Below are 25590 nucleotides of genomic sequence, written 5' to 3' on the forward strand. Positions count from 1 at the left end.
ACCACCACAGCCATGCCAGAATTCTCTTTCAGCTTTGTACTGGCTGGTTTTGTGTGCCAGTTTGACACACGCTAGAATCACCAGAGGAAGGAACCTCAGTTGAGGACACGGCCCATGAGATCCAGCTGTAAGGCATTTTCTCAATTAGTGATCAAGGTGGGAGGGCCCAGCCCATTGTCGGTGGTGCTATCCCTAGGCGGGTGGTCCTGGGTTCTATAAGAAGGCAGGCTGAGCAAGCCATAGGAAAAAGTACAGCTTTTTGGTAATGGTGTTTCACTGAAGCAATAAAAACCCTAACCTCAGCAAGCGTTAACATGGAACACAGAGTCCGCCGAATGCTCACTCATTGCCAAGTGGATGGGAAGGAAAGATTTCACTTCAGATTGGCAAGAAGTGGATGGCTTCCAAGGAAACAGATATTCAAATATGGATTGAATTCTAGATCATGGGGTTGCTCCATGTAGGAGCCAGAGCAAGGGTCTTGCAAGTTGGAGGATTTCGTGTCAAGTTCATTATTTATAAACATTACAGAGACGGTCCATGTAAATTTAGTATTAGCATAAAGTGCCTAGTATAATGTCCAGTATGGTCCTCCAAAAAGGTGACACCCATTACCATGATCAGTGCTCAGCATCTCGCTCTATCAGACGAGAAAATGAAAATGGCTAATGCATATTCTGTTAGGATCTGTCCATCAGCTCGGAAACAACTCTGGCTTTGCAACCAAATCACTAAAGAGTACATTTTTAAGCTTGAGAGTCAAACTGCTTTTAGTGAAGAACCCAATTCTACTGAAGACGTTTATACAAGTTCCTTTAACTGATCATTCCCCACACATGTCTCTGGCTGCCACAGATCTATCTTTTTAATGGAGTACTTAATTGACATTTCTTTAGCAGGCTTTCCCTTAGTATCAACCTCAGCCAGTTAGAAACCAGAGAATGAAAAGGCTGGCTGGGAAGGAAGAGAAACTTACTTGTCACTTCTGGAAAAATATATTGGGAGTAGTCTATGAATAGGGGATTAACGTCAGTCTACATACTTTCTAGCACATATATTATAGTGCTAGAAAACTCACAGTTCAGATACTGTAGGTTCTTTGTAAAGATAACAGACCAAAAATTGAAAACTACCAAACAAAACAATAGACTCGGTAAAAAACGCTTGCCTCTGGAAAGACAGAGTCACAGAAGCTTAGGTGTGAATGAGGTACCATCGTACCATCATAAGCCCTTTTTACATCTAAATTTTCTGGGTTGACTATTAAAATACTTAAAAGAAGTTGATGGGACCACAGTGCCATGTTTTCATTCCTCCAGGGCCTCTACACTGATCCCCTTGAAGGCCACTGCCCTCATATACACCTTTGTAACTTCAGTTAAGTGCTTGCATGTGACACTCGGTGACCTAATAAGAATGGCTCCCACAGACTCACGTGCCTGAATGCTTGGCCCCTACTTGGTGGGACTGTTTGAGAAGGATTAGGAAGTGTGACCTTGTCGGAGGTGGGTCCCTGGAGTTAAGCTTGAGGTTTCAAAAGGCCAGGAGCTGGAGAGACGGCTCAGCAGTTAAAAAGCACTGGCTTCTCTCCAAGAGGTCCAGAGTTCAATTTCCAGCAACCACATGGTGGCTCATTCCATCTGTAATGGAATTCAGTGCCTTCTTCTGGTGTGTCAGGGACAGCAAACTCACATACATGTCTCTCTGCCTCCCCATCTCTATCTCTCTGTCTCTCTCTCTGTCTCCCTCTCCCTCCGCACCCCTCTCTCTCCAGCTGTCTGCATATCAGGATGTAAGGCTCTCCCCTACTGATCTAGTGCTATCTGCCATGATGATCGTGGTCTAACCCTCTAACATTGTAAGCAAGTCCCAAACTTGGTCAGGGTGTCTCTTCTCATCAACTGGACAGTAATTAAGACAATGGCCAAACAATCATTTGTGTTTTTTTAAAGCACCACCCCTCTCCCACAGCATATTTAAACACTCAGATTCCACTAGGCACTGTCCTGTAAAAATCATACTTCCAAACACTATCTTCACTTCATTTGCTCTTCCAGTGTTCCAAGCAGGCTGGGTGTGAAGCCTACCTGTAATCCTGGTGCTGACGTGAGAGCTGCAGGGTTCGGAGTTCAAGGCCATCCTCCTTGGCTACATAAAGTGTTTGAAGCTAGGCAAGAGGAGACTCCCCGCCCCCCAATCCCTCAAAAACTAACCAATAAGAAACTAAAGGCCCAGTCCTAGTAGTGGTTGAGGGGGGCAATAGAAGAGTTTAATACAGAACCTCAGAGATTAGCCAGGGCTGAGACAAAACTGAAAGATCATTGTAGGAATTCTTTTATAATCTTCAAGCTGATGCCCTCTAGCTAAAAAGTATGATTAGTAAGTAATGCATTATCTGTACTATGTGCTAAGCTCTATCCAATGTGCCTTATATGCACATAGGATGACTATTATTTCCATGGAAATTTAAGGAACTGTGCTTCCCTACCTGTTTCCACAAACGTTGTAAGACACATCAAATTTCGAAGAGGGATGAGGTTGAGTTTGATGTCCAGATTCACCACTTAGATGGTCTTGGGAAAAATTACCTAAATCCATCAAGTCTTCCTTTTCTCAGCTGTAATTTGGAGCTTAAAAAGAGAAGGGGTGTCTGCCTGGTGAGCTGTGGCGAGGATTAACTTAGAAAGAAGACACAGCTAGAAGCATGAACCCAGAAGAGGAAGCTCTCCATCAACAGTAGCTTGAACGAACTTGCAACTACACACATTCTGAATCTTCAACACACTAGCCATAGGTGACCTTGACAGCCTTCAGCTGTGTTAAATACTGCCTTCTTTCGCTCCTTTTCTTTGGTCTACAGATAGAAATTTCTCCCAATATAATAACAACAACAAGAAAAAGAGACAGTCTGAGGGCGGGTGTGTGTGTGTGATTGATTGCTACAGCACATACGTAGCATGCACTAGGCCCCAAGGTTAATTCCCAAGCATGGCAAAGACAAAAGGCAAACAATAAAGACAAATAGTAATAGTAATCACTCAGCACTCCCTCCTAGGCTAGAAAACGTTATCCCTTCACACTACTTTTCTAGTTGCTGTTTTCTTTCACAGTTGCTGAAAACTCCTAGGTCGAGTAGTTTATATGCTTCTATTTCCTCATGGGGGTTTCTGTTTCCATGATGCTATTTCCACTGGTTTCTTAATGATAGCCACTGCCGCTCATCTTTAGCTTCAAAGACCTTAGCTGGCCCTTTGCTCCCTTTGTTGGTCCAGTGGACATTCCCCCTTCCTCCTCTCTCATTCCTCCCCAGATGCTAAGATGCTGTTCTTTCCAGACTCCATCTTTGACCTCCATCTGTTCCCTCAGTGGTCTCTTGGTGCCACGGCCAGCTTCCTGCAGACAGAGATATCAACAGTCCCATGGCTCCCCGCCCACAGATGCTCACGCAACAGCATCTTCTGTGTCCATCCCTCTGCTTTCTAGAGGAAGAAAACTGGAGACAGATCAGGAAAGCCTGTCTTTGCTCCGCTTGCCTGCTCCACCCTAGCACCCTTCCTTACATTTCTGGACATCTGTTCTTCAATAACAGGAAGAAGAGCAGATAAAGGAGCTTTTAAAAGTTTCTTGAATCTTCTCCGATTCTGAAATTATAAAAAATCCCATCACCACCACATTTACATTGTTCCTTTTGTGCTCAGACTGAAGTTTCCTTCAAATGTATCTTTAATTTCCATCCCAACGGCCACTGCTCCAGTTGGGTCAGTGTCACCATGCCACGTCCTCCTCCTTCTCTCCTCCCTGCCTTAAGTCTTACTCTCTACCATGGTAGTCTACAGGACGAAACCATAGTTCCTGTCCTCAGACCTTACTGGGCAATTAGAACAGGCCTTCCACCCGGCTAACAGTGTGATACCTTTCCACAGCATCTCCTTCAGAAAGCCCCCTGAACTTTTTTCTGTGAGTGGGATCTACGTCCCTCTCAGCTCTGCCCTCCCCTGACAGCTGTTCTTAACTGCACACAGACTGAAACCCAGAAATCCTGGGAGCTGCCATGATTACCACCATGAGATAGTAACATGTTTCTCTAACCGCTGCTTGCTGGATCCTTCCCAGCACCGAGAGGGCACACACGGGAGAAAGGGTTCTCACCGCTTTATGTTCCGACCCAGTATTCTCTTTCTTCGGTCCTCATACAGCGGTCTGCTTGCTTTCTGTTCTCTGTCACCCTCGTTTGTAATAAGGGAAAAGATCTGGTTTCCGGTTACCACGTATCTGCCCAACAATCATTTACCTGGTGTCTACTTAGGAGCCAGGAAAGGCTACAAAGCAGCAGTGACCAAGATAAGTCTCTTATCACAGACACTGAAGAAAAAGGAGGCACAGACACAGGGAAAGTGTCCGATAGTCACACGTGTTCTTAGCAAACTGCAATGGAGATGTGACCACAATGCAGTGGTCACCTTTCCGAGGATGCACCGGCTGAGCTAAGAAGTGAAGGAACAAGCCTTCAGCACTGTCTGATATGTTACTTTTCGTGAAGGCTGACTTGACTCTTCCTAGGTGTGTGTGTGCAATGACCCAGCCTTTCACGCTGTCTTCTAAATGTGGCCACAACAGTTCGAGGACCAGCGTGAGCTCCCAGTGTAAAGGCATTAACCAATCTGCTTCCACACTTTCTTTTCCCAGATGTCCGTCCCGTGGCCTGTTCAGAGGTGTGTTGCTCACATAATGGCACAAATTTATCTTTCCTTTGTCATGGCTGTATAGCTCACTTTCTTTCACATTCAATTTTCATTTTATTTTATGTCTATTAATGCTCTGCCTGTCACGCATGTGCCTGGGACCAGCAGAGGCCAGAAAAGGATGTCGTATCCCCTGGAACTGGAGATATAGATAGTTGTGGTATCTGGGTGCTGGGAATTGAAACTGGGTATTCTGGAAGAGCAGCCAACGCTATTAACTGCTGAGACATCTCTCCAGCCTCCAGCTTTTAGCATTTTTTCCATTGGTCAATATACCACAGCACGTTCATCCACTCGTTTACCAAGGGACATCTCCATTGCTTCTAGGTTCGGGCAATTATAAATAAAGCTTCTATAAACAATAACACATGTGTGCTCAGAGAATGGATTAACTTTATTTATATTACTCCAGCTGCTGGGATCTGGAAAAGCCAAGAGTCACAGCAATCCCTCAGGAGGCTCCTACAGAGGTCCAGTTAAAAGATGGAAGCAGAGGCGGGAGCCTGGGAACAGCCACTAGGGTGGACGAAAAGTGACGACAACGTGCTCCCTTCTCAACTGAGGTGTTCTCAAACAAACAAACAAATGCCTGCACAGTTGCTTTCTTCATAAGGGACAGAGATACATAAAATGAGACATGTCATAAGCAGACAAGGGGATAATTATTCTTATAGGTGTTTGTAATATTAATCGAATGAAGACGATAAATAGGTGCAGTAGATTAAATTCACTACTACTGAGATGTACACACACCGTGACCTACAACTTCCTTCCTAAGAATCTGTGTTACATACACTCCCAATAGTATGCAGAGCACACACAGGAATCCATGGCCTAACGCCTAGTATCTCCATAATGCATAATATGTTACAGTTCATTGTCAGTATGAGGCATGCTCAGGGTTCATCAGGTATAGGTAAGTGGGAGGTGACAGGCCGCTCTCTGCCCTGGCTGGCGGCTGGCATCAGCTGCTCTGAGGACTCAGAGTCAGAAGGTCACAGGTGATGTGCTACTCTACAGAGCCTGTGATTAGAAAAAGGGGCGATTTCCAGACCCAGCTTACTCGTTAGTCCCAGCCTGTAGGAGAAGGGGACAGGGATGTCTCAAGATCGGAAGACTTTAAAAATACCGCATCAGTCAAATCAGTGTGCTGTGTGCTGTTCTGCAGCATAGTGTATCAAATGCTGTTTCTCTGTCACTGATCTCTTGAATTTGTTTTTACACACACACACACACACACACACACACACTGACAGGAAAATCCATGCCACTATGAATGTGACAGAAGAGACTTCAGATGTACTATGCTTCAGAATACTGAATTTATAATGCACAGATACTCTAGTAGTTTGGGTTACAGAGAATTACAGTTTTACTCTTAGATCCTGAATGATTTGAGCTTTTGAAGCAAACACACTGATGCTACATTTGCTTTCAGAGCACACTGATAACAGCTCCAGCAAATCAATTGACACAAAATGGTGAAGCGTGTAAGCGCTAAGATGTACACAGATTTAAAACAAACCTATCTGAACAGCGCCCAACACAGTGTAATAAAGCGAATGCTTTGGTTAGGACACAGGAAGAGGAGCCCATATTCCTAGGCGGCCTCTACCTAGCAGCTAACACCTAGGATTACAATAAAACCCTTCTATAAGAGCAGGGTGGCACTCACTCATCCTTATTCCTCGGTGGCCATGTTTTTGTCTTCAGGGGCAAACTATCGGAAACTGCTTCTGACCTCCATTCGTCAGGCTTCCATTGGGTGCTAAAGAATAAGATTTATATAAATCGGCAGGTTTTCGTTTCACACTCTCTTTTCGTGGCAGATGACTTACTTTATGCTACAGGAACTTAGGCCATAAAACCGGGTGAGAGAATTATCATCACGTCCACGTACAAGGCCAGGACTCTGTTCCTGCTCCTCATTCTCTGTGCGTGCGCACGTGTGTGTGTGTGTATGTGTGTGTGTGTAACTCTTGACATACGCGCACAACATAGGTGAGGGCTCTCCATGGAACAGCAAGCACAGGCCCTGCATCCCGATCGGAGGAAAAAGTAGCGCATGAGCGTTTGTTTTACTTTTATCTTTTTTTCCCCCGTATTAGTCTTTCAAAGGCAATTACTTGTTCTCCCTTTATTCCAGCCAGCCCTTTCCTGTCTGCTTTAACTAAGTCTCAAAAGCTAGCAGTTTTTGTTTACATAGTTCCCTAAGTTCAGAAGTGTAAGGTGTTTACTGTACTCATTTTGATTTTTTTTCAGTTGCAAATGTATTTTTAAGGCAAGCGTTCTAACTGCCTTTTACCGGGAGGCCACAGAATGCTAAGGTACTTTGCAAGTCAATTCCTGAGAAAAACCAGAAAGCTTGGTCAAATCAATTCAGTTAAGGTTAAGCTCAGCAGTCCAAAACACACAGACAGAATCAATCACTCACCTCTCCAGCCTCCAGCATTGTAATGTTAACTGCGGCAAACAAAGGGGACCCCTCGGGAAGGAGGAGGAAGAGCATTTGCCTCAATAAAAGATAGGATTGGGGTCCTCCTCTTAAACTTACCAGAAGGAAAGACTAACAGCCTTAAAGGATCAGGTTGCTCAGGCCATTTGCATTTTTTTTCTAACACCATCTAGAAACACTTCAGGAGTAGAAAGCTCTACCTCAAGGGGGAAAAAAAACCCTGGGACCACAAGAAAACTACAGTTTTTAGTGGGATGCTAGCAGTTCTTATTGGGGATGTCCGACCAAAGAACAGTGAGGTACAGAGGCTTAAGTCCAGGTACACCAAACAAAAGGGGAATAACAAAATCACAGCTGCTTGTCTGCAGTGACGCCACAAGTAGGCCACACCACAGAGGTGCCAACTCCTGGGCAGACCCCAGTCTCTGGGAATCTGGCTGGTGGGGCTGCCCGAAGAAAGGTGCAAATAAATGGCCAGGACACATTCACATGGTGAGACCAACTTCTCAGCTCAAAATCAATGGTAACTTCATGTGGTAATTACCAATTCACCAAAACAGCATTTTGCGAGGCAGCGCCAAGCCTCGTGGAATGCCTCTGAACTAGATTAAACCACTAGACTAGTAATTAACTAATGTGTGGGAGCGTGCTCTTGCTCAAACGTGAGCCATCTTGCTCAGTTCCGAAAAGCAACGTTAGCACAAGAGTGCAGACAAGCAAAGGCTGAGCCTCGGTCTCAGCTCAAATGCCACGGCTGGCAGCCGCTGTTCACCCAACTCCAAAATCAGGGTGCCGGTGACTCCCAAGGAGGGCTAAAGGGGATTATGATTGAGAGATAATAAGAAGACGGAAAGCACCAAGTCCCCAGCCCGGTGTCATCTGTAAGAGTCGTGCAGTCTGCTCCTTGCATCAGCAAAACAAGTTCCTACTATTTCATCTACGGAGACATTTCGATAACAGTCTTTGCCATCATACCGAGGGCTTTTTACTAGGCAGCCTGTTGAAAGGCTGCCTGGCATCCTGTCAAAGTGACGAGCTACTACATTATGTCACAGACGGCAAGGGCCCAGTGTTAGAACCGAGGGTGTTGGCTCTCGACAAAACTGTTCACTTCTTATAGCTGGTAAACAAAACAGCCATTGACACTGTGTCTGCTGCTCAGTGACAGATAGGACGGGCATCTTTGGTGCTATTTAAAAGCAAAAGAGCCAACATATCAAGGGTCTTGGGGATGACTTTGTGGGTCAAGCCACCGCTACAAGCCTGGGAACCTGGGTGTGAATGACTCTTCAGATTTGTCCTGACCTTGATATTGCATGCCCATGTACACACGTGTACACACACACACACACACACACACACACACACACACACACAAACACACAACTATGTAAAATTAAAAATAAAACCCCTCCACAGCCATGTATTTATTCCAAACTATCTCGCACACCTAGCTCCCTTCTTAGACGAAGACCAGTAGAGAGAGGCACATTCTATCTGATCCTAGAGTCGCAGATCAGGGGGCACTCTAACAAGCTCAGGGTCTGGAAGAATGCAGAGAACCGCCTGCGGTGGGCGGGGTTGTCTAAAAGAAGCTCCACTGAAAGCAATTCTGACCATTCACTGAGGTCACCAGCAGAACCCAGAAACAACAACAAAAAGAAAGAAAGAAAAGAAAAGAAAAGAAAAAAGAAGAAAACACATCAGGCATGGGGGTGGGGGAGTGGGGGTGGGGGTGGGGGACAGAAACATAAACACCACGAGGAAGGTCCTAACTGCTCAGTTAGTTGTTACCTATGCAGGGTCCCTTATACCCAAAGGGATGACAGGGAGAGGGAGGACTTCAGTGTCCCAATGTTAGGTGTCTATGGGGTAAATTCCTAGGGCCTCGGACATCAAAAGCTCTTCACATGCATGGCTTAGGGTGAAAATGAAGGCAGTGCAGTCTAGAAATCAACCTAAGTAGTGTCCGAAAGCAGTAAGGAATGGTGCAGCCCTGCTTTAAAATTCACACAAATATTTTGAATACGACATCTTCTCGATCTGTGCATCACTCTTTTAATTATCATTTTTTCTGCCTCTATAAATCAAGCTGCTTTAGGCAGAGTTTGAATTTTCATCCTATTGAGATGGCAACAGATTCCGCTAAAATCTTATTGAAAAAGAGTGGGTACCTTTTGTTCGGTAAAATTTAGGGCTGGGCATAGATGCAGATAATTTTATTTTTACTTTATTTCACATTTTTGAGACAGTGCACCTCTGGCTGGCTTTGAACTCGATATGTAAACCAGGCTGGCCTTGAAAATACAGTCCCTGCCTCCTGGGCACTGGTATTAAGGGTTATTCCAATGTAACTCTGTGGTAGAAAAGTAGGCAAAACTTTTCACTAAAGTTGACATTGTCATACTGGAAAACCATTTTATAAACAAAAAAAAATGAGCAAGATTAATAATAATTAATAAGTACCAATACAGGAAAATTACCTGGTGCCAGAATATCAGGAAGCAAATTTTTGATCTAAGAATTTGGTTTTGGGGCTGGGAAGATGGCTTCCATTTTGCTTGTCATGCAAGGTTAAAGAGCTCAGTATGAATCTCCAGGGCACATATAAAAAGCTAGCTGTGGTCACATGGCTATAAGCCCAGTGTTGGCGAGGTAGAAACAGGAGTCGTTGGGACACATTGCAAGCCAGTCTAGCCAATCAGTGAGTTCCAGGCTCAGTGAGAAACACGTCATAAAGTAGTAGAAGACACGCAACGTGGACCTCTGGTGATCACATGCATGTGTTCACACACCCAAATATGTGTGTGTGTGTACCCAAAACCCCATAACAAAGAGAATCAAGTTCGTTTAGCAATATAAGTCAAAAAAAAAAAAAAAAAAAAAAAGCTGCAGGCAGTGGCTGAGGTCAGTGCCACTGAAGAGACTTGTTCAGACAGACTTTATCTGTCACCACCCACTCCCATCACAGACCTTCTGAGACTTTGTATCTATGGGCAGTTTGCTGGCAGATGATAGAAAGGGCTGCCTCCTAACTGGCAGGACAGTGCCCTATGGGTTCTAGCAGAACTTATTTTTATGTGCTTACAGTAACAGTAATTAAGCAAACCAGTAAGAGAAAAGTTACCTTGTAGACACCAAAGAACCCCAGGTCTCGAACCACAGACAGAGCGCTGACGCGGGGCCCAGTGGTGATCTCTCCGGCCACTTGCAAGCGGATCTTGACAATTTCTAAAGGATTTGTAAAAATCACTTGGGAGCCTCCAGCCTAAAAAGAGAAAAGGGAAATTTTAGGATCAAAGCTGAAACGTGTTAGGGGATTGAGGTAAGAAGGATACTTTCTTTGAACAAAGTTTGGATTATTCCATCCTCCTCTTGGATCATTCGGTCCTATCAAAACAGATGGTGGGTCAGTAAGATGGTTAAATGGAAAAAGGTGCTTGCCGCCAAGCCTGAAGACCTGAGTTCAATTCCTGGGCCTCATAGGGCAAAAAGTGAGTTGACCCCTGCCAAGTTGTTCTGTGACCTCTTACACACATACACACACACACACACACACACACAGAGCTGTTGGCTCCACTTACCCTGACGTCAGAGGGAACTTGAGCAGAAAGCACAAAGTCTTTCTTCGCCTGCACAAGACTCCGGGTTTGATACCCGGTACCAGAAAAATGGGATTTCAGGAGCCATGGGTAAATTGTAACCACAACACCCATCCAAAGTTACAGAGGCATTACTAAACTCAAAATAATAAAGATAAAAATTAATTAAGATCCAAAAGGACCAATCTGCATCTCAAAAGAGGACGGAGCAAGGACAACGTGCATCACAGGTTTCCTGACTCTGGCAGGGATGGAAAAACTGCCAAGGCTTGGAAACTCGGAGGAAGAAAATCTGAAGACCCGGCAGGATTCAAATTTCATTTTATGGAATTGCTCTTAGACGTTTGCTTATACTTTGCCTGTGGGTAGAATCATTCTTTTTATGTAAAGTAAAAGATAACGCTATGAACGGAAGTGATTACAGCCTAAACTTTGGGTGTTCATTTGCTCCAAAGATGGCTGGACACCACACCCCAGAAACTGCCAGGAAAGTGTTTAAAGTGTGCAATACAGGAAACCTCATTTTGACGCTAAGTCCATATTAATCGTAAGCCTGTATGCTTTCTTTCCCCCCTTAACACTCTTCGACTTGTTATTTCTTAATTAGAAATATGCCAATTTTTATACAATCCAGCTAAGATTAGTCATGTTGAGGCACAATTTGGATGTGTATAATGAAATGATGTCACTTACTCCAGAACACAGATATGAGGCTCACACAGCTTATGAGGCTATCATGGGAACAGGTAAATTAGGGTCAATATCAAAGAGAAGTGCCTTCTGGAATATTCTCTACTTGCGGGGCTCAACGCACACATCTTTCAGATGGTCTGTCTGAATTAAATGGAATACATTAAACTCTGAGAGAGGTCTCAGAAGTATTGTTCATAATAGTGTGAGGTAAGACTAAGAACCAACATAAATATCCAGTGCTGAGATCAAATGAATTTGAGTACACCCATGCACTGAGTACTAAGTACCGAGTACTGTGTTAAATATCCACTGTACATGTTAAGTGGAAAGTACCACAGCACACAGAAAACACCCACACTGAAGGGATACTTCAGACGTGATAAAATGACAGAGTTTAATTTTTTTATTACTTATTACATTTCTGTATAGATGCTGTGTTACTAGGACAATGAAGCTAACAAAAAGTGGAAGAAATGTTTATTTATTGTTTTCCTCTTTTCAGCAATGCAGTATTTTCATGGGGCACAGTCGTTTAAAAACAAACAACTTTGCCTGTCTCTGCAGCAGTGTTAATGCATTTCTTGGATACAGGCTACCTCTTGCTGTCCACTCCCACAATGCTTTTGCCCATCCCTTTCTCTAGGGGGCCATCCAAACAACTTGGGGGTCCTGGGAAGTTCCCCATAAAGTAAAACATAGAGCTGGAGAGAGATAGCATGTCTTGGGGCTGCTGTGCTCTCCTGGTCCATACAAGAATATCCTGGCTGCTGCCTCCTGCAGGAACCTGGGGGTGGGCGGTCTGTTTCCACCACCCTAGAGCATGCTGTGGGTTTACAGGCCATTCTTCCACAGCAGGCGGTCAGCTAATGAACAACAAATGGAACTTAGTTACCATAGCACACAGGGAAGGTTCTTTTAATGCTTCTGGACCAGAGAACTCTGTGGAGATCGTTATCAAATACAAAAATAAGAAGGAGGAGAGGTTCTAGTTCGAGCAATAAAAACTCTTCCATGGGACAAAAAAAAAAAAATTGTTGAGGACGGTTCAGTAGGACAGAATTAGCCTAAGGGCTGGTTTCTCTTTCTAACTTCTGTTGGTTTTAGAGGAGAGAGAACTTTCTGAGCACACAAGGTTAGGGGTAGGAGGCTAGGCTCTAAAGAGGCACTGCGGCCTGCAACTCTCATGGCTGATTTCTCAAAGCCCCAAACAGGAGTAATTCCAGCACACACCAGTGTGAAGACGGACCCTCAGCTCACTCATCTGTCAGAGCCTCACTCATCACAAAAAGCAAAGAAATGCTGACCATTCACCTCCAGCCTGGTTAAGGCAGAGCTGTAGGGGTCCATTCCTTTTCTCATAGGCCAGTCCTGTGTCCCCGCCAGGTCACAGCCACTTGCTGAGCTTGTAAGGAACGGTGATTTCTGGACTCCACACCAGATACCTAATTGAGACTTTCTGTGTCTGTGCTTTTCAAGAATGTTCCTATCTGATTATGCACACGGAGGACTGAACAATCTCTTTAGTATGCAATCTCCAGGATGCCTGTCAATTCTGAGGTTTTTCTCATCTTCTGTAAAAAGCTATGATTTCTAATTCCAATCCCCCATATTATTTCAGAGAATAGCTTTTATGTTTTCCTTTTGATCTCACAACCAAGCGTTGCCATTATCAAAGGTATAATTTTTAGACACCGAATTGTCTCATTATTTTATTTCTTTACAAACACCTGTAAAAGTTAACAATGTATCCAACAAGGTAGGAACTTAACTCTCCAACTCCAACTCCAAGACAACAGACGGATGCCTACTCTTGGGAATAGCAAAGCTAGATTGCGTTTAGGATCCTTGAGATGCACAAAAGAAAAATACACACTTCACAGGACTGCGGGGACTAGATGCATTAGAAAGAATGGAAGGAAGTCTACCTAGCCTCCAGCAGACTAAGAAGGAACCCACAGACCCAACGTGGCACACTGGTAAGGTGTCAAAGATGAAACAGGTCTTTTGGAGTCTGGCTGGAAGGAAACGAGACTTGAAGGCACCGAGCAAAGATGCTTATCATTTGGTACACAGTGTCTGGGCATCTCCAGGGCTTGATCGCTGCACAGCACACTCGCTGTCTGTTGCTCTTCCAACTCCCCTTTTATTGTCCATTCATAGTACCTTAGCCACGTTCCTCCTCTGTAGAGATCAAACAGACCGCAAACGGGCCAACAATGAACAGGCACGCCTATTGTACACAAAGGCTTTGTGCCCCTCATCACTTCAGAGCTCTGGATGTGCAAAGGACACTGGCTTGGTGCGCATGTGGTGTTTGTCAGAAATCCTTTTCTTCTGACTTTCTGGAGTCTCCAGTGGGTTTCAAAGAACATTTGCCATACTGAACTCACAGTGGTGTACTGTTCCCTCAGTGAAGGCAGGGACTTCTTTCTGGTTTTCTTGCTTTAGCTTCTGTTAGTTGCTGAAGGCAACTGAGGGGGGAAACCCCACAGATTTGCTGTGGTGGTTTGAATGGGAAATGTGCCACTTAAGACTCTGGCATCTGAAACTTAAGTCCCCAGTTGGTGGCACTATCTGGAGAGATTGTGGGGGAGTTGTAGACTTGAGGGAGGAAGTGCATCACTGGGGGTGGGACTTGGAGAGTTATCCCACTGCTGATTTGTCACATTTCTCAGCTTCCTATTCCTGCTGTCTATCTAGAGCCAGCTGGATAGTTCCCTGCTCTGATGGAAAGACATGTATCCCTCTGGAAATATAAGCCCACATAAACTCGCTCAGGAGGGCTTTTGGTGATGGTGTTTTATCACAGCATCAGAAAACTGACTGATACACTTGTTTCTGCTCCTGAATATTTATCCACACACTTATTCTCTAAATGTTTTATAAATAAGCATGTTCAAAGTTCAATCTCAGCATGTGGGAGATGGAGGCAGGGAAGAAGACCAGAGTTCCTTTGCTGTATAGAAAGTCTGAGATTAACTTGGGCTCTGTTAAAACTGCTGAAGTCACTCACTTCCTTGCTCCACCCCCAAAACGGCAAAAGTTCACCCTGGGAATTTTGCAGAAGCAAGAAAGCATTCATGTTCTGGGAGAACTTAAAATAAGTTCAGAAATCATAATGGACATCCAATTAATGTTTCACATGGATGATCTGGGACCCTGCTTTGCTTGTACTCTGTATCTTTACATCACGGGAAACACAAAAAGGTAATTGTACATGTTAAAATAGTTATCAAAAGTCATAGATGTCTATGACTAAGCTGAGATACCTAAGTACCTACGCTTCAGCAAGGGCATGTATTTGGAGATGGAGCATCTAAAAAGAGAATTAGGTTTGAATGAGTATTTCCACTGTATGTATGTTTGTTTCTGTGTTAAGTTAGGAGCAAGATTGGGTCTTGCTATGTAGTCTTGGCTGTCTTGCTTTATAGACTATGTTGGCTTCGATCTCATGTGCTCTTCTTGCCTCCGCTACTTCATAACTGTAATTTTGCTACTATTATAAATTAGAATAAAAGTATTTGATTTATTAGAATAGCTCCTGAAAGAGTCTCAACCCATGGGCCAAGAATCACTGATTTAGATAGAATAGATGGGTATGAAAGAGAATGGCGGAAAATGAAGCCACTGAGACAAATTGTGGAAAGACAGTGTAGGAAGAAGGACCAGACCCTGACCACCATCCTGAAGAGGAATCTGTACAGTGGATGTGGGTCAGTTAAATCTGAAGGAAGAGAGGTCATGTAAACATAGATAGCGCAGAACTGCAGGGGAGCATTCAAGACTTGGAAAGAAGCTTAGATAACAAAGGGCTCTGTTTGGTGCTAATTTGGGAAAAAAGGGGGGCCCAAGCCAAGGATAACAATTAGGGTTTTAGCAGACAGGGTAAGAAAGAAAAGGTACAATTAGGACAATTATGTCTGTAAGGAGAGGGGAAGAGATGAGAGGCATTAGGCCCAATAGAAACCAACAGGGTTAAAATGCAGAATGGGAGGAGAGATGAAATAAGTTGAGGTTTTGCAGTTATTTTAGAGGATAGAGAATAATAGAGATATCAAGCCAGAGTGTGAAGAGTGTGAGTTGGGAGCTAAGACTCAGCACAGGGCACACTCCACTGAAGCTCAGCCTAGGGCTTTGTGTGGGGTTGGAAAAAGAATTAAATGCAAGAGCGGTGAGTGCAAACACTTTCTACATAACTGTCCCAGGAATAGAGGCAGAGAAGTAACTCAGAACATGGCTACCAGAAAGGAACTGGTGAACTGGTCTACATGATTTACAGACATCAGATACAGCCAACCCTGGTGACAGAATGTGAAAGCAAGGTGTCTGCTGAGGCAGAGAGGAGGGACTTGAGGAATGACTGTCACCAGGAGAGTGCACTGAAGACAATGGGTATTTAGAGTCACCAAGGAGAAAGATGTACAGTTCAGCGATAAAAGAGCTGGAAATATTTTTTTTCTTATTAAAGCAAGACACAGTCATTTCTGCGTACTGGAGGAGAGTGAGAGATAAAAATCTGAAGGCTTTCCCAGAAAGCAAGTTTTTGGCCAGCCTGAGCTACATACAAGGCAGCCACATCCCAGCCCCCTGGAACTGATGGCTAAACAAGATTCTGGCATGCTGCAAGACGTTATGAGCAGCAAGAGAGATGATGGTGATGACTAAAGAGGAAACTACTTGTGTGTACTCTTGCTAAACTCAACACAAACAGCCTGGAAGGCACAGTGGACAGAGGAGTACCCAAACACAATGTAGGTACCTGTCAGCAGAGGACTCAGAGTCATAGGCAACACTGCATGGCTATTCCACAAAGTCTATTGTGTGTACACATGACCATAGATGGATGTGTTCAGTGACATGTGGGTTCTCACCCAGCCAGTTACCATACTCAACAAGAATATCTGACAGTCCACTTTATTTGACTGAACCATAGCAAATAAAAATAAAAATAAATCAATTGCATTTCTAAAGAGCAAGAATCTGGCATTCAGAAATATTACATATCTTCAGAGGAGAAAGAAAAAAAACGGGTATATTGAAAAACATTTTTGAAAATAAATACCACTGGCAAGGAATAACTATGTAAGATACACAAGACTAAAATGAAGAAAATTATGGGTTTAGTGTTTTGTTGTAAGGAGACTAGGGAACAAACTATTGTTTTTAGGAAGAGCCAATGTTATAAATGTATATTTGCTCATAACTCAATTTCAAATGTAGATGTTATTTAAAAACATCATTTAAAAAATTAAATCAAATATTATTAAAATGTCTTCTTCAAGTTAATTTAATATCCAAAGCAATTTTCCTAAGTAAAATTTTAACTTAGTGTTCCAAAGATGTTTTAAGAAAAAGTCACATGGAGAATTAATTGGTGCCCATCCATGAATTAGAACATCAGAAAAAAATTAAATGTAGCGGAAGCCAAATAAATGAGAAGACCCATAAATAGCAACACAGAACACACTGAAAATTCATGCACAGGCGGCTCAGGCGGTAAAAGAGGGAGGCGCCTTCGGCTAGGAGACCCTTTACCCTGCATATAACCTGTGAGCATGATATTGGCTGTTCACTGATCTTTTCTTCCTTAAAGAGGGAAACCAGGAGACTGGGTTTGGTGTAGTCCATTAACCATGATACAGGAATCTGCCTCAGTGACCTTTCTGGCATAGTCTCCAGCTTCTAGTAAGTACCGCTTCCCAGGATGCTGGAGGAAGGCCAGACACTGACAATATAGCAACGTAAGGATCAGAAGAAGTTGCATTTAGATTACATTTGTCAAACTGTGGTTGGCTGGGTATGAAGGCTTTCCCAGTAGAAGCCATACAACCTTAAACTCGATATGTAGGTCAGGCTGGCCTCAATCTCAGAGAATCACCTGCAGCAGTGAGTGCTGGGATTAAAGGCATAGACCACACCTGGCTAGCTGCCTCTTAACGTCCCCTTCATGTCTTTAGTTTTTGACTGTGTGAGCTGCTGTAATCCCTTTGGCCCTCTTAGCGCCAGGACGCCTCTATTGATCCTTATCTAGTATAGCTGTCCCCCTACTTTGACCACCACTACAATCATCTCCAGCAAGCTTTTGACAACACCAACTATACATGCATCAGTCCTGAAGGTCCTTTTCTGGAATGAAGCAGTTCCCTAATAAGCAAGGCAAGGGTAGTCTTTCATTTTTGCTGCAAAGGATGGGCCTTGTGCAGGCTAGGCAGGCCCTCTTCCACTAACCTACGTCCTGGGACCTTGGAAGGAAACTCATTTGTAGACTCACTTTCCAACAGTGAATGGGTCATAGGTGTGATGGAAACAAGTCACTGTCATAAGCTTTGAATGACAGCACCATCACAAACCATTTCTCTTTATCCTCCTCTCAAGAGGCCAGAGTCAAGCACAGTGCTAAACTCTACCCAGATATCTATGTGCCCTTCCTTTATTTATACCAGGTAAGGCTCTGCTGCTCTTGCCTTTCCAGAGATGAGAAAGGAGAGACACAGAAATCTGTCCACAGCAGAGAGAAAAATTGAGCCCAGACTGGCCTAATGTCAAACCTTTAATGCTAATTTATCACCAGAGAATGTGATTGTTGAAATTGGTTTTGAGTTTTCTTTCTTCTTTGTGCCTGTTTGTGTCTTTGGTCAATCTGATCATCTGGGGACCACAGTTCCCATGAATTCTGACGCTTTTGTCAAGCACATAAATAAGACATACACATCAAAGAGATATGAAGAGGTGTGTTTTTTAGATAAACCGAATTGGCTTAACAGACTTATCCCATTTTTTTTTCTTTCTATATTAGTCAACACACCACACAGAAGTCAGACAAGTAGAAATTATAATCTCTAAGTCATTCAAATATGCATATTTGAGGCCTGCCTTAGACTCAATCAGAAATGGGCAATTAGTGGCAATTTTGATTTTATTCAAATGGGCTTGCAAAAATGGTTATCCTAGTTAGTATAGATTTTACATAAATACAGCATTAGTTCACAATCAGAACAATGGACACCCCACCTCTCTACACATCGCCATTCACACCTTTATACAACAGCTTGGGCTATTGCAATTCTTGTCTGACTCCTATCATCAGCACAAATGCACCTTTACACCCTGTGGCCCGAGAGCAACCAGTGAGGGAAATGGGATGTGGCAGCTGCAACTATGCCAGCATGGAGCCCACACACCAAGCTTCTCAAATGAATATGGCTCTCCCCACACAAAGCATCATCATTTCCAAAATGCTCTAATTTTTCACATGATATGATTTCTTGGGGCTCAAAGTAAAATTATAGTTTTTTTCTTCTAATATCCCCTCTCAGTAAAATGGGCTAGATGGCTACTCTGCAAAGAACCTAAAATATGGCTTCTATCACAGCTCCTTTTGGTCCATGCCTAGGGGTTTTTATGAGCTTGCTATCTTTGCTTCCTCACAAGTTTGCAACCCCAATTTCTCATGTTACAAAAAGACGTGCTTTACTGTTGATGTCTCTGGATGCACTGGGAACATTATGGTTGGGGGTGAGGGCATAGTTATCTCTTTAGTAGAAACAGCATTCCAAGAAATATTTAGAAAGGAAACATAGTCCTGATGTATTGCCCCCTCTCTCTAAATGTCCGAAGAACAACGGTGCTCAATAAACTTCGAGAAACTCACCATAATCTTTAGGGAGAACGGGTACAGACAAATCGGTCTTCTTGTTATAACTCAAACAGGCTCATTATCATGACTGCAGAAGGTATCAGTCCTCTAACTATATTACATCCTTAGGGACTCCTCCTCGTCCTCTTCCTCCATAATCCATTTTCTTCCATTTGTCTGAATACAACAAGCCTTTCTGCAAAGTGTCCTTATTGAGACTGTGTCCCCAAACATTCATTCTTAGAACCTGGGAGTTCCTGTCATAAGCAACTAGGAAGACAAAAACAAAACAAACAAACAAACACCCCCCACACAAAACAACCTCTAGTCATCGATCTAGAGAAAACACTAACAGCCTTTCTTTAAAACAATTGAAGCCATCAGTTTGTTGCCCACAGAAACAAGGCACTATATTTTAACACAGCATAATTTCTGCTATGTTTTAAACTAAAGGCATTAAATATATCCATAACTTAATCACCTTCCTTTAATTTGAATTCACATGGTAGATACTTATAGCTACTTAAAAAATTAAGTGGCAAAATGTATATGAAGAATATGTATCTTGGTATTTTAATTATGCTCAATTGAGTGTAGTTAGATTTAAAGTGCTTTTCACAAATGACATGTGCTAAGAATATCTAATTGCACACTGACATTCTAAAATATGTGTTACATGTGTCAAAAATAGATTAATATAAAGTTATTGGATAACTTTTTTTCACTAAACCCAAATACCTTATTTTGATTATTTAGATATAACAAAATTGTGTCTACAAATAAGCTCTATACTAGCAAATGCCTACTGACTTGTCACAGTGAACATATACAATTGTGACAGGATTTGAGATGTGAGGAAGTTAGAAAACAGGCTTCTTAAGAATTCTTAGGTTCAATTTATTTTTCCCTTTACTCATCCTGACTTGATGTCAATGGAAGCATCAAAATAATTCAAAGGTAGGACAAGTGTTTTTCCTCTTCATAGAGATCACAGATAGAAAACAGACACTCATCAAGTAACAGTAGAAGGTTTTAATGTATATTGCTCCGAAACAGCCAGGCACTGAAGACAGATATTCAGCTCCCGAGGCAAGCTGGTAAATGTGTCCAGTTGCTAGAGTTCATCCAGGGTCATTCACTCCATGCTAGGTCAGGTCTCTTATGAGAAGCATTCTCACTCTCCCACAATCAGGAAGTTCTTCTAGGTTGATAACCAAACCAAACCAAACCAAACCAAACCAAACCAAACCAAACCAAGCCAAGCCAAACCAAACCAAACCAAACCAAACCCTTTGCTTACCTTTTGACATTGGGATATAATATTATGCTCACCCTAAAGAACCATGCAATCCAGTATTTAAAAAGGAAGAATCACAAATCTCACTATGCTTTAAGTAAGGTGACCCTTTTGTACTAGACTGAGTCATACTCTCTTCAGCCACACGTTGGACATGCCTAGAATTCTACTTGTTACAGCCTGAATCACAAAACCCAACATCTGAACACACAACTGCTAACTCCACGTACATCAGAATAAGACTACATTTTGAGGGAAGTCTTTTCTAAAGAGGTGATTCAAACCCAACAAGGCCACAGGGTTGCCCCTGCTCGATGGCTAGGATCCTCAGAAGAGATTGAGACACACAGCACACAGACTGAGGGGGACCCCAGAGAAAATGCATCTGGCAAGATCTCAGCCTTGGCCTCCCAGAATCCTGAACCATGGAGAAAAACGCATAAGTGCTGTGCACACCACCTGACCTGTGGTGCTTTGCTCTGGCAAACCCCGGTTACCGAATGCTAAATGGAGCTGGACACACTGAAACACAAAGCCATTCGGATTTTCCTTCTTTAGTTGGGCGTATGAAGAAGTAAAGCAAAAAGACGGGATGCCTGCGATGGAAAACACTGAAATTTTGAGTTTACTCAATACTGGATATAAGTTACCATTATAAGACTCTAAGGAAAATATTGTAGTCTTGGTTAGAAACCTCTGTTTGTTAGATGACACACTGTTTCCTAACTATGGGAAGCTCTAGGTAACAGCTCTATAAATGTGAACATTTGTAACAGACACTTGCAAGACAGGCAGGAGGGGAAGTCATGATCCCACTCATGGCTCTCGGATGACAAGAAGGCCCTGATGGAAAGGCGCAGGATTAGATGTGGACATTGTGACGTGCTCCTGCAGCACCAGGCCTGAGTGTAGCATTCGAAAGCAAGCATTGACACTTCTCAGGCATACTCTCAGATGTAGCACAGAAGAGAAAGAAGCCTTAGAGTGAAGAGCTACCTAACTCAGGATAACAGTAGCCTGAGGGAAGGAGGGAGGGAAAGCCATCAGATAGCAGAAGGGCCCCAATTTCACTTTCCCCATTTGCCATTTTATCATAACAAAGAGGCATACATAGATTCAGATCTTTCTTTGAGTTTCCTACAGTTCTTCAAAATAAACATTAATTTCAAGTAAATGTGGTGGAAAATGATGAGTAACAAAGGTTTGCCTTAAAGATAGCACCTGGAAATAGATTTCACTATCTGGGTTTGTTATTCTAGATAAATTTGCAAATTGCTCTTTCTAACTCTATGAAGAATTAAGTTAGAATTTTGGTGGAGATTGCATTGACTCTGTAGATTGCTTTTGGTAAGATGGCCATTTTTACAATGTTGATCCTTCCAATCTATGGGCATGGGAGATCTGTCCATCTTCTGAGATCTTCAATTTCCTTCTTCAGAGTCTTGAAGTTCTTGTCATACAGGTCCTTCACTTGCATAGTTAGGGTCACCCCAAGGTATTTTATGGCTTTTGTGAAGAGTGTGGATTCTCTAATTTCTTTTTCAGTCTGTTTATCCTTAGAGTAGAAAAAGGCAGTTTATTTGTTTGAGTTAATTTTATAACCAGCCACTTTGCTGAACTTGTTTATCAGCTGTAGGAGTTCTCTGGTGAAGTTTTTTTGGGTCACTTAAGTATACTATCATATCACCAGCAAATAGTGATATTTTGACTTTTTCCTTTCCAACTTGTATCCCTTTGACTTCCATTTGTTGTATAATTGCTCTGGCCAGGACTTCCATAGTGAATTCATTATTCCATAATGAACAGGTAGGGGGAGAGTGGGCAGCCTTATTTAGTCCCTGATTTTAGTGGGATTGCTTCAAGTTTCTCACCATTTAGTTTGATGTTGGCTACTGGTTTACTGTGCATTACTTTTAGTAGGTTTAGGTATGGACCTTAGATTCCTGATATTTCCAAGCTTTTATTATGAAGGGGTGTTGAATTTTGTGAAATGCTTTCTAAGCATCTACTGAGATGATCATGTGGTTTCTTTTTTGAGTTTGTTTATATAGTGGATTACATTGATAGATTTCCATATATTGAACCATCCCTGCATCCCTGGGACGAAGCCTACTTGATCATGGTGAATGAGTGCTTTGATATGTTCTCAGATTTGTTTGCAAGAATTTTATTGAGTATTTTTGCATCAATGTTTATGAGGAAAATTGGTCTAAAGTTCTCTTTCTCTGTAGGGTCTCTGTGTGGTTTAGGTATGAGCATAATTGTGGCTTCGAAGAATGAGTTGGGTAGTGTTCTGTTTCTATTTTGTGGATTCGTTTGGAGAGCATTGGTATTAGGTCTTCTATGAAAGAATTCTGCACTGAACCCATCGGGTCTTCGGTTTTTGGTTTTTTTTTTTTTTTTTTTTTTTTGCTTGGGATGCTTTTGATGACTGCTTCCATTTCTTCACATGTTATGGGACTGTTTAAATGGTTTATCTGATCCTGATTTAACTTTTTAACTTTGGTATCTGGTATCTGGTAACTGTCTAAAAATTTGTCCATTTCCTCTAGATTTTCCAGTTTTGTTGAATATGAGATTTTGTAGAATGTGATGATTCCTTGAATTTCCTCAGTTTCTGTTGTTATGCCTCCCCTTTCATTTCTGATTTTGTTAATTTAGATACTCTCTCTGTGCCCTCTAGTTAGTCTGACTAAGGGTTTATCAATATGTTAATTTTATCAAGGAACCAGCTTCTGGTTTTGCTGATTCTTTCTTTGTGTAGTTCTTTTTGTTTCTACCTGGTTGATTTCTGCTCTGAGTTTGACTATTTCCTGTTGTCTACTCCTCTTAGGTGTATCTGCTTCTTTTGGTTCTAGAGTTTTCAGCTGTGCTGTCAAGCTGCTAGTGTATACTCTCTCCAGTTTCTTTTTGGAGGCACTCAGAGCTATGAATTTTCCTCTTAATACTGCTTTCATTGAATTCTATAACTTTGGGTATGCTGTGCTTTCATTTTTTATTAAATTCTAAAAAAATTCTTAATTTCTTTTTTTATTTCTTTCTTGACCATGTTATCATTGAGTAGCACATTGTTCAGCTTGCATGTGTATGTGGGCTTTTTGTTGTTTTTGTTGTTATTAAAGACCAGCCTTAGTCATGGTGATCTGATAGGATGCATGGGAGTATTTTGATTCTTTTATATCTGTTGAGGCCTGTTTTGTGACTGACTATACAGTTAATTTTGGAGAAGGTGCCATGAGGTGCTGAGAAGAAGGTATATTCTTTTGTTTTAGAATGAAATGTTCTGTAGATGTCTGGCTAGGGAGAAACACTAGATTACACTTCCTACCTTTCCAATTGTTCTGTGCTGGTTTGCTGGTGCACACATGGGCGCGCGTGTGTCAAGCACACATATGCACTTGCAATATGGAGGCCTGACATCGAAGCCCCGCCCGCGCCTTCCTTAGTCTCGCTATACCTTCCTTATCAAGGCGGGTCTTTGGCCAGGTAGCTCTGGAGAATTCCTATCTGTGCTTCCAATAAGCCGAGGTCACAGGAAACCCATTGCTCACAGTTGGCTTTTACATGGACGATTCAGATGGCAACTCTGGTCCTCACGCCGTGTGGCGAGCATGTTAGCCACCTTGACACCTCTCTAACTCGCACGGTGCTATTGTTACCTATCGCTTCCAGAGCAAGCCATGTCTTCTTATCCATGACTTCTTCCATGAACGAATACAAAATCGCAACATCAGATGCACTCACGTATTTATGCACGTGAGCTCAGCGCACGCAATAGGGAATTACTGGACTGAATTACTACAAGTGCAGTCACTACCTTTACAAAAGCTATAAAAAATTGTTTTTTACTCACATAGAAATTTTGCGGTAAATATTAAAAAGATGGCTTAACGTTTTATCGACCCCCACGATCTTGCTCCAAAATACGCTTGGCTCCACACTAGAGCAAACCCTCTACACAATAAGCTTACATCCAATGGACAAAGATACAAACTGCCCTTCTATATGAGATAAATAGACCCATAAAAACCCATAGAAATAATAATAACCTCATCAAGCTATAGATGCACTGAAGGAAGCACACACCTGCTTCCATCTCTGTTCCTCCCCTCCTCTTCTTCCACCTTCCTGGACCTTTTCCTCCCTATCTCTCTTCTGTCCAACCATGTATCCACCTTAACATATTTATGTTATGTTATGTTATGGAAATTTTTTTTCACTAAGTATGAGATCTGTATAATAAGAGGTGTTGATGCAGTTACTCTGGTATTAGATATTCGTGCCACATGTTTTCTTTCTTAAAAATCAATCATAGGACCACATCTGTCTTTTCTTACCCAGTATTTAATAAGATCAAAGAAGCAGAAGATCTCAGACTGCTCAAACTCCTCACCTAGACCCTTTATTCATCTGGTTGCATAGAAGAAAGGACTATGACCTAGACACTCTCAGCATTGCATGTGCTGATTATTATTATTATTATTATTATTATTATTATTAATTTTGGTAGAGCTACAACAAGAAAGCACTCAAGACATACCCAGAGCTGGCAGGTGAGTTTCTGAAGTGGCTAGCAGGGCTGTGGTCACATATCCTCTTTCTATACCACGTTGAACAACAATGTGTCTCTACCAGGTTATTGGCTTCACTGTTTTACAGAAGGAGCCATGACCAACAAGTGGAAGTCTGGAGAGAGATGGTGTATGTATCCTTTGTGCGAGGGGAGCATGGGGGGATCCAAGTTTCTCTCAGAATTCCTGCATTGGTGAGTCTAATCTAAAAATGAGGAAAACACCACCACAAAGATTTTTTTTCCCCATGTAAGAGTTTATAAACTCCACTCTTAGCATCTAGTTGAGTTGTGAATTATTGTGAAAATATCACTACCATTCAGTGTGGTAAAAATTTTTGAAAAGATGCTCAGAAAACTCAAAGAAAAAATTTAGGCACGATTCTATACTAAAACTAATCTCACTAAGAAATCTAAAATGTATCCTTAATTAGAAAAAAGAAAGATTTCACCGTTGCCCTTTTATATGCTCTAGCTTAAAAAAATAGTATTTTGTGAAAATAACAAAAAATAGGAAATGGCATTTTATTGAAATAATGATGACCATCTCTCTCCAAATGCCCGACCATGTTCATTCCTCTAAAATGAATAAATA

The 25590-nt window shown here is 42.3% G+C and overlaps 1 protein-coding gene across 1 annotated transcript in view; it reads right to left on the reverse strand.

Annotated features, from left to right (window-relative positions):
• The window catches only part of SLC25A13 (solute carrier family 25 member 13), a gene marked incomplete at both ends in the record, with an annotated part of 160395 nt that overhangs the window by 19861 nt on the left and 114944 nt on the right, over positions 1 to 25590 (reverse strand). Inside the window, 1 exon segment of the mRNA XM_080936229.1 lies at positions 10325 to 10465. Within this exon segment, the coding sequence (XP_080792355.1) occupies positions 10325 to 10465 (141 nt within the window).

The sequence above is a fragment of the Micromys minutus genome, assembly GCF_963924665.1.
Source record: "Micromys minutus genome assembly, chromosome: 23".
NCBI lineage: Eukaryota > Metazoa > Chordata > Mammalia > Rodentia > Muridae > Micromys > Micromys minutus.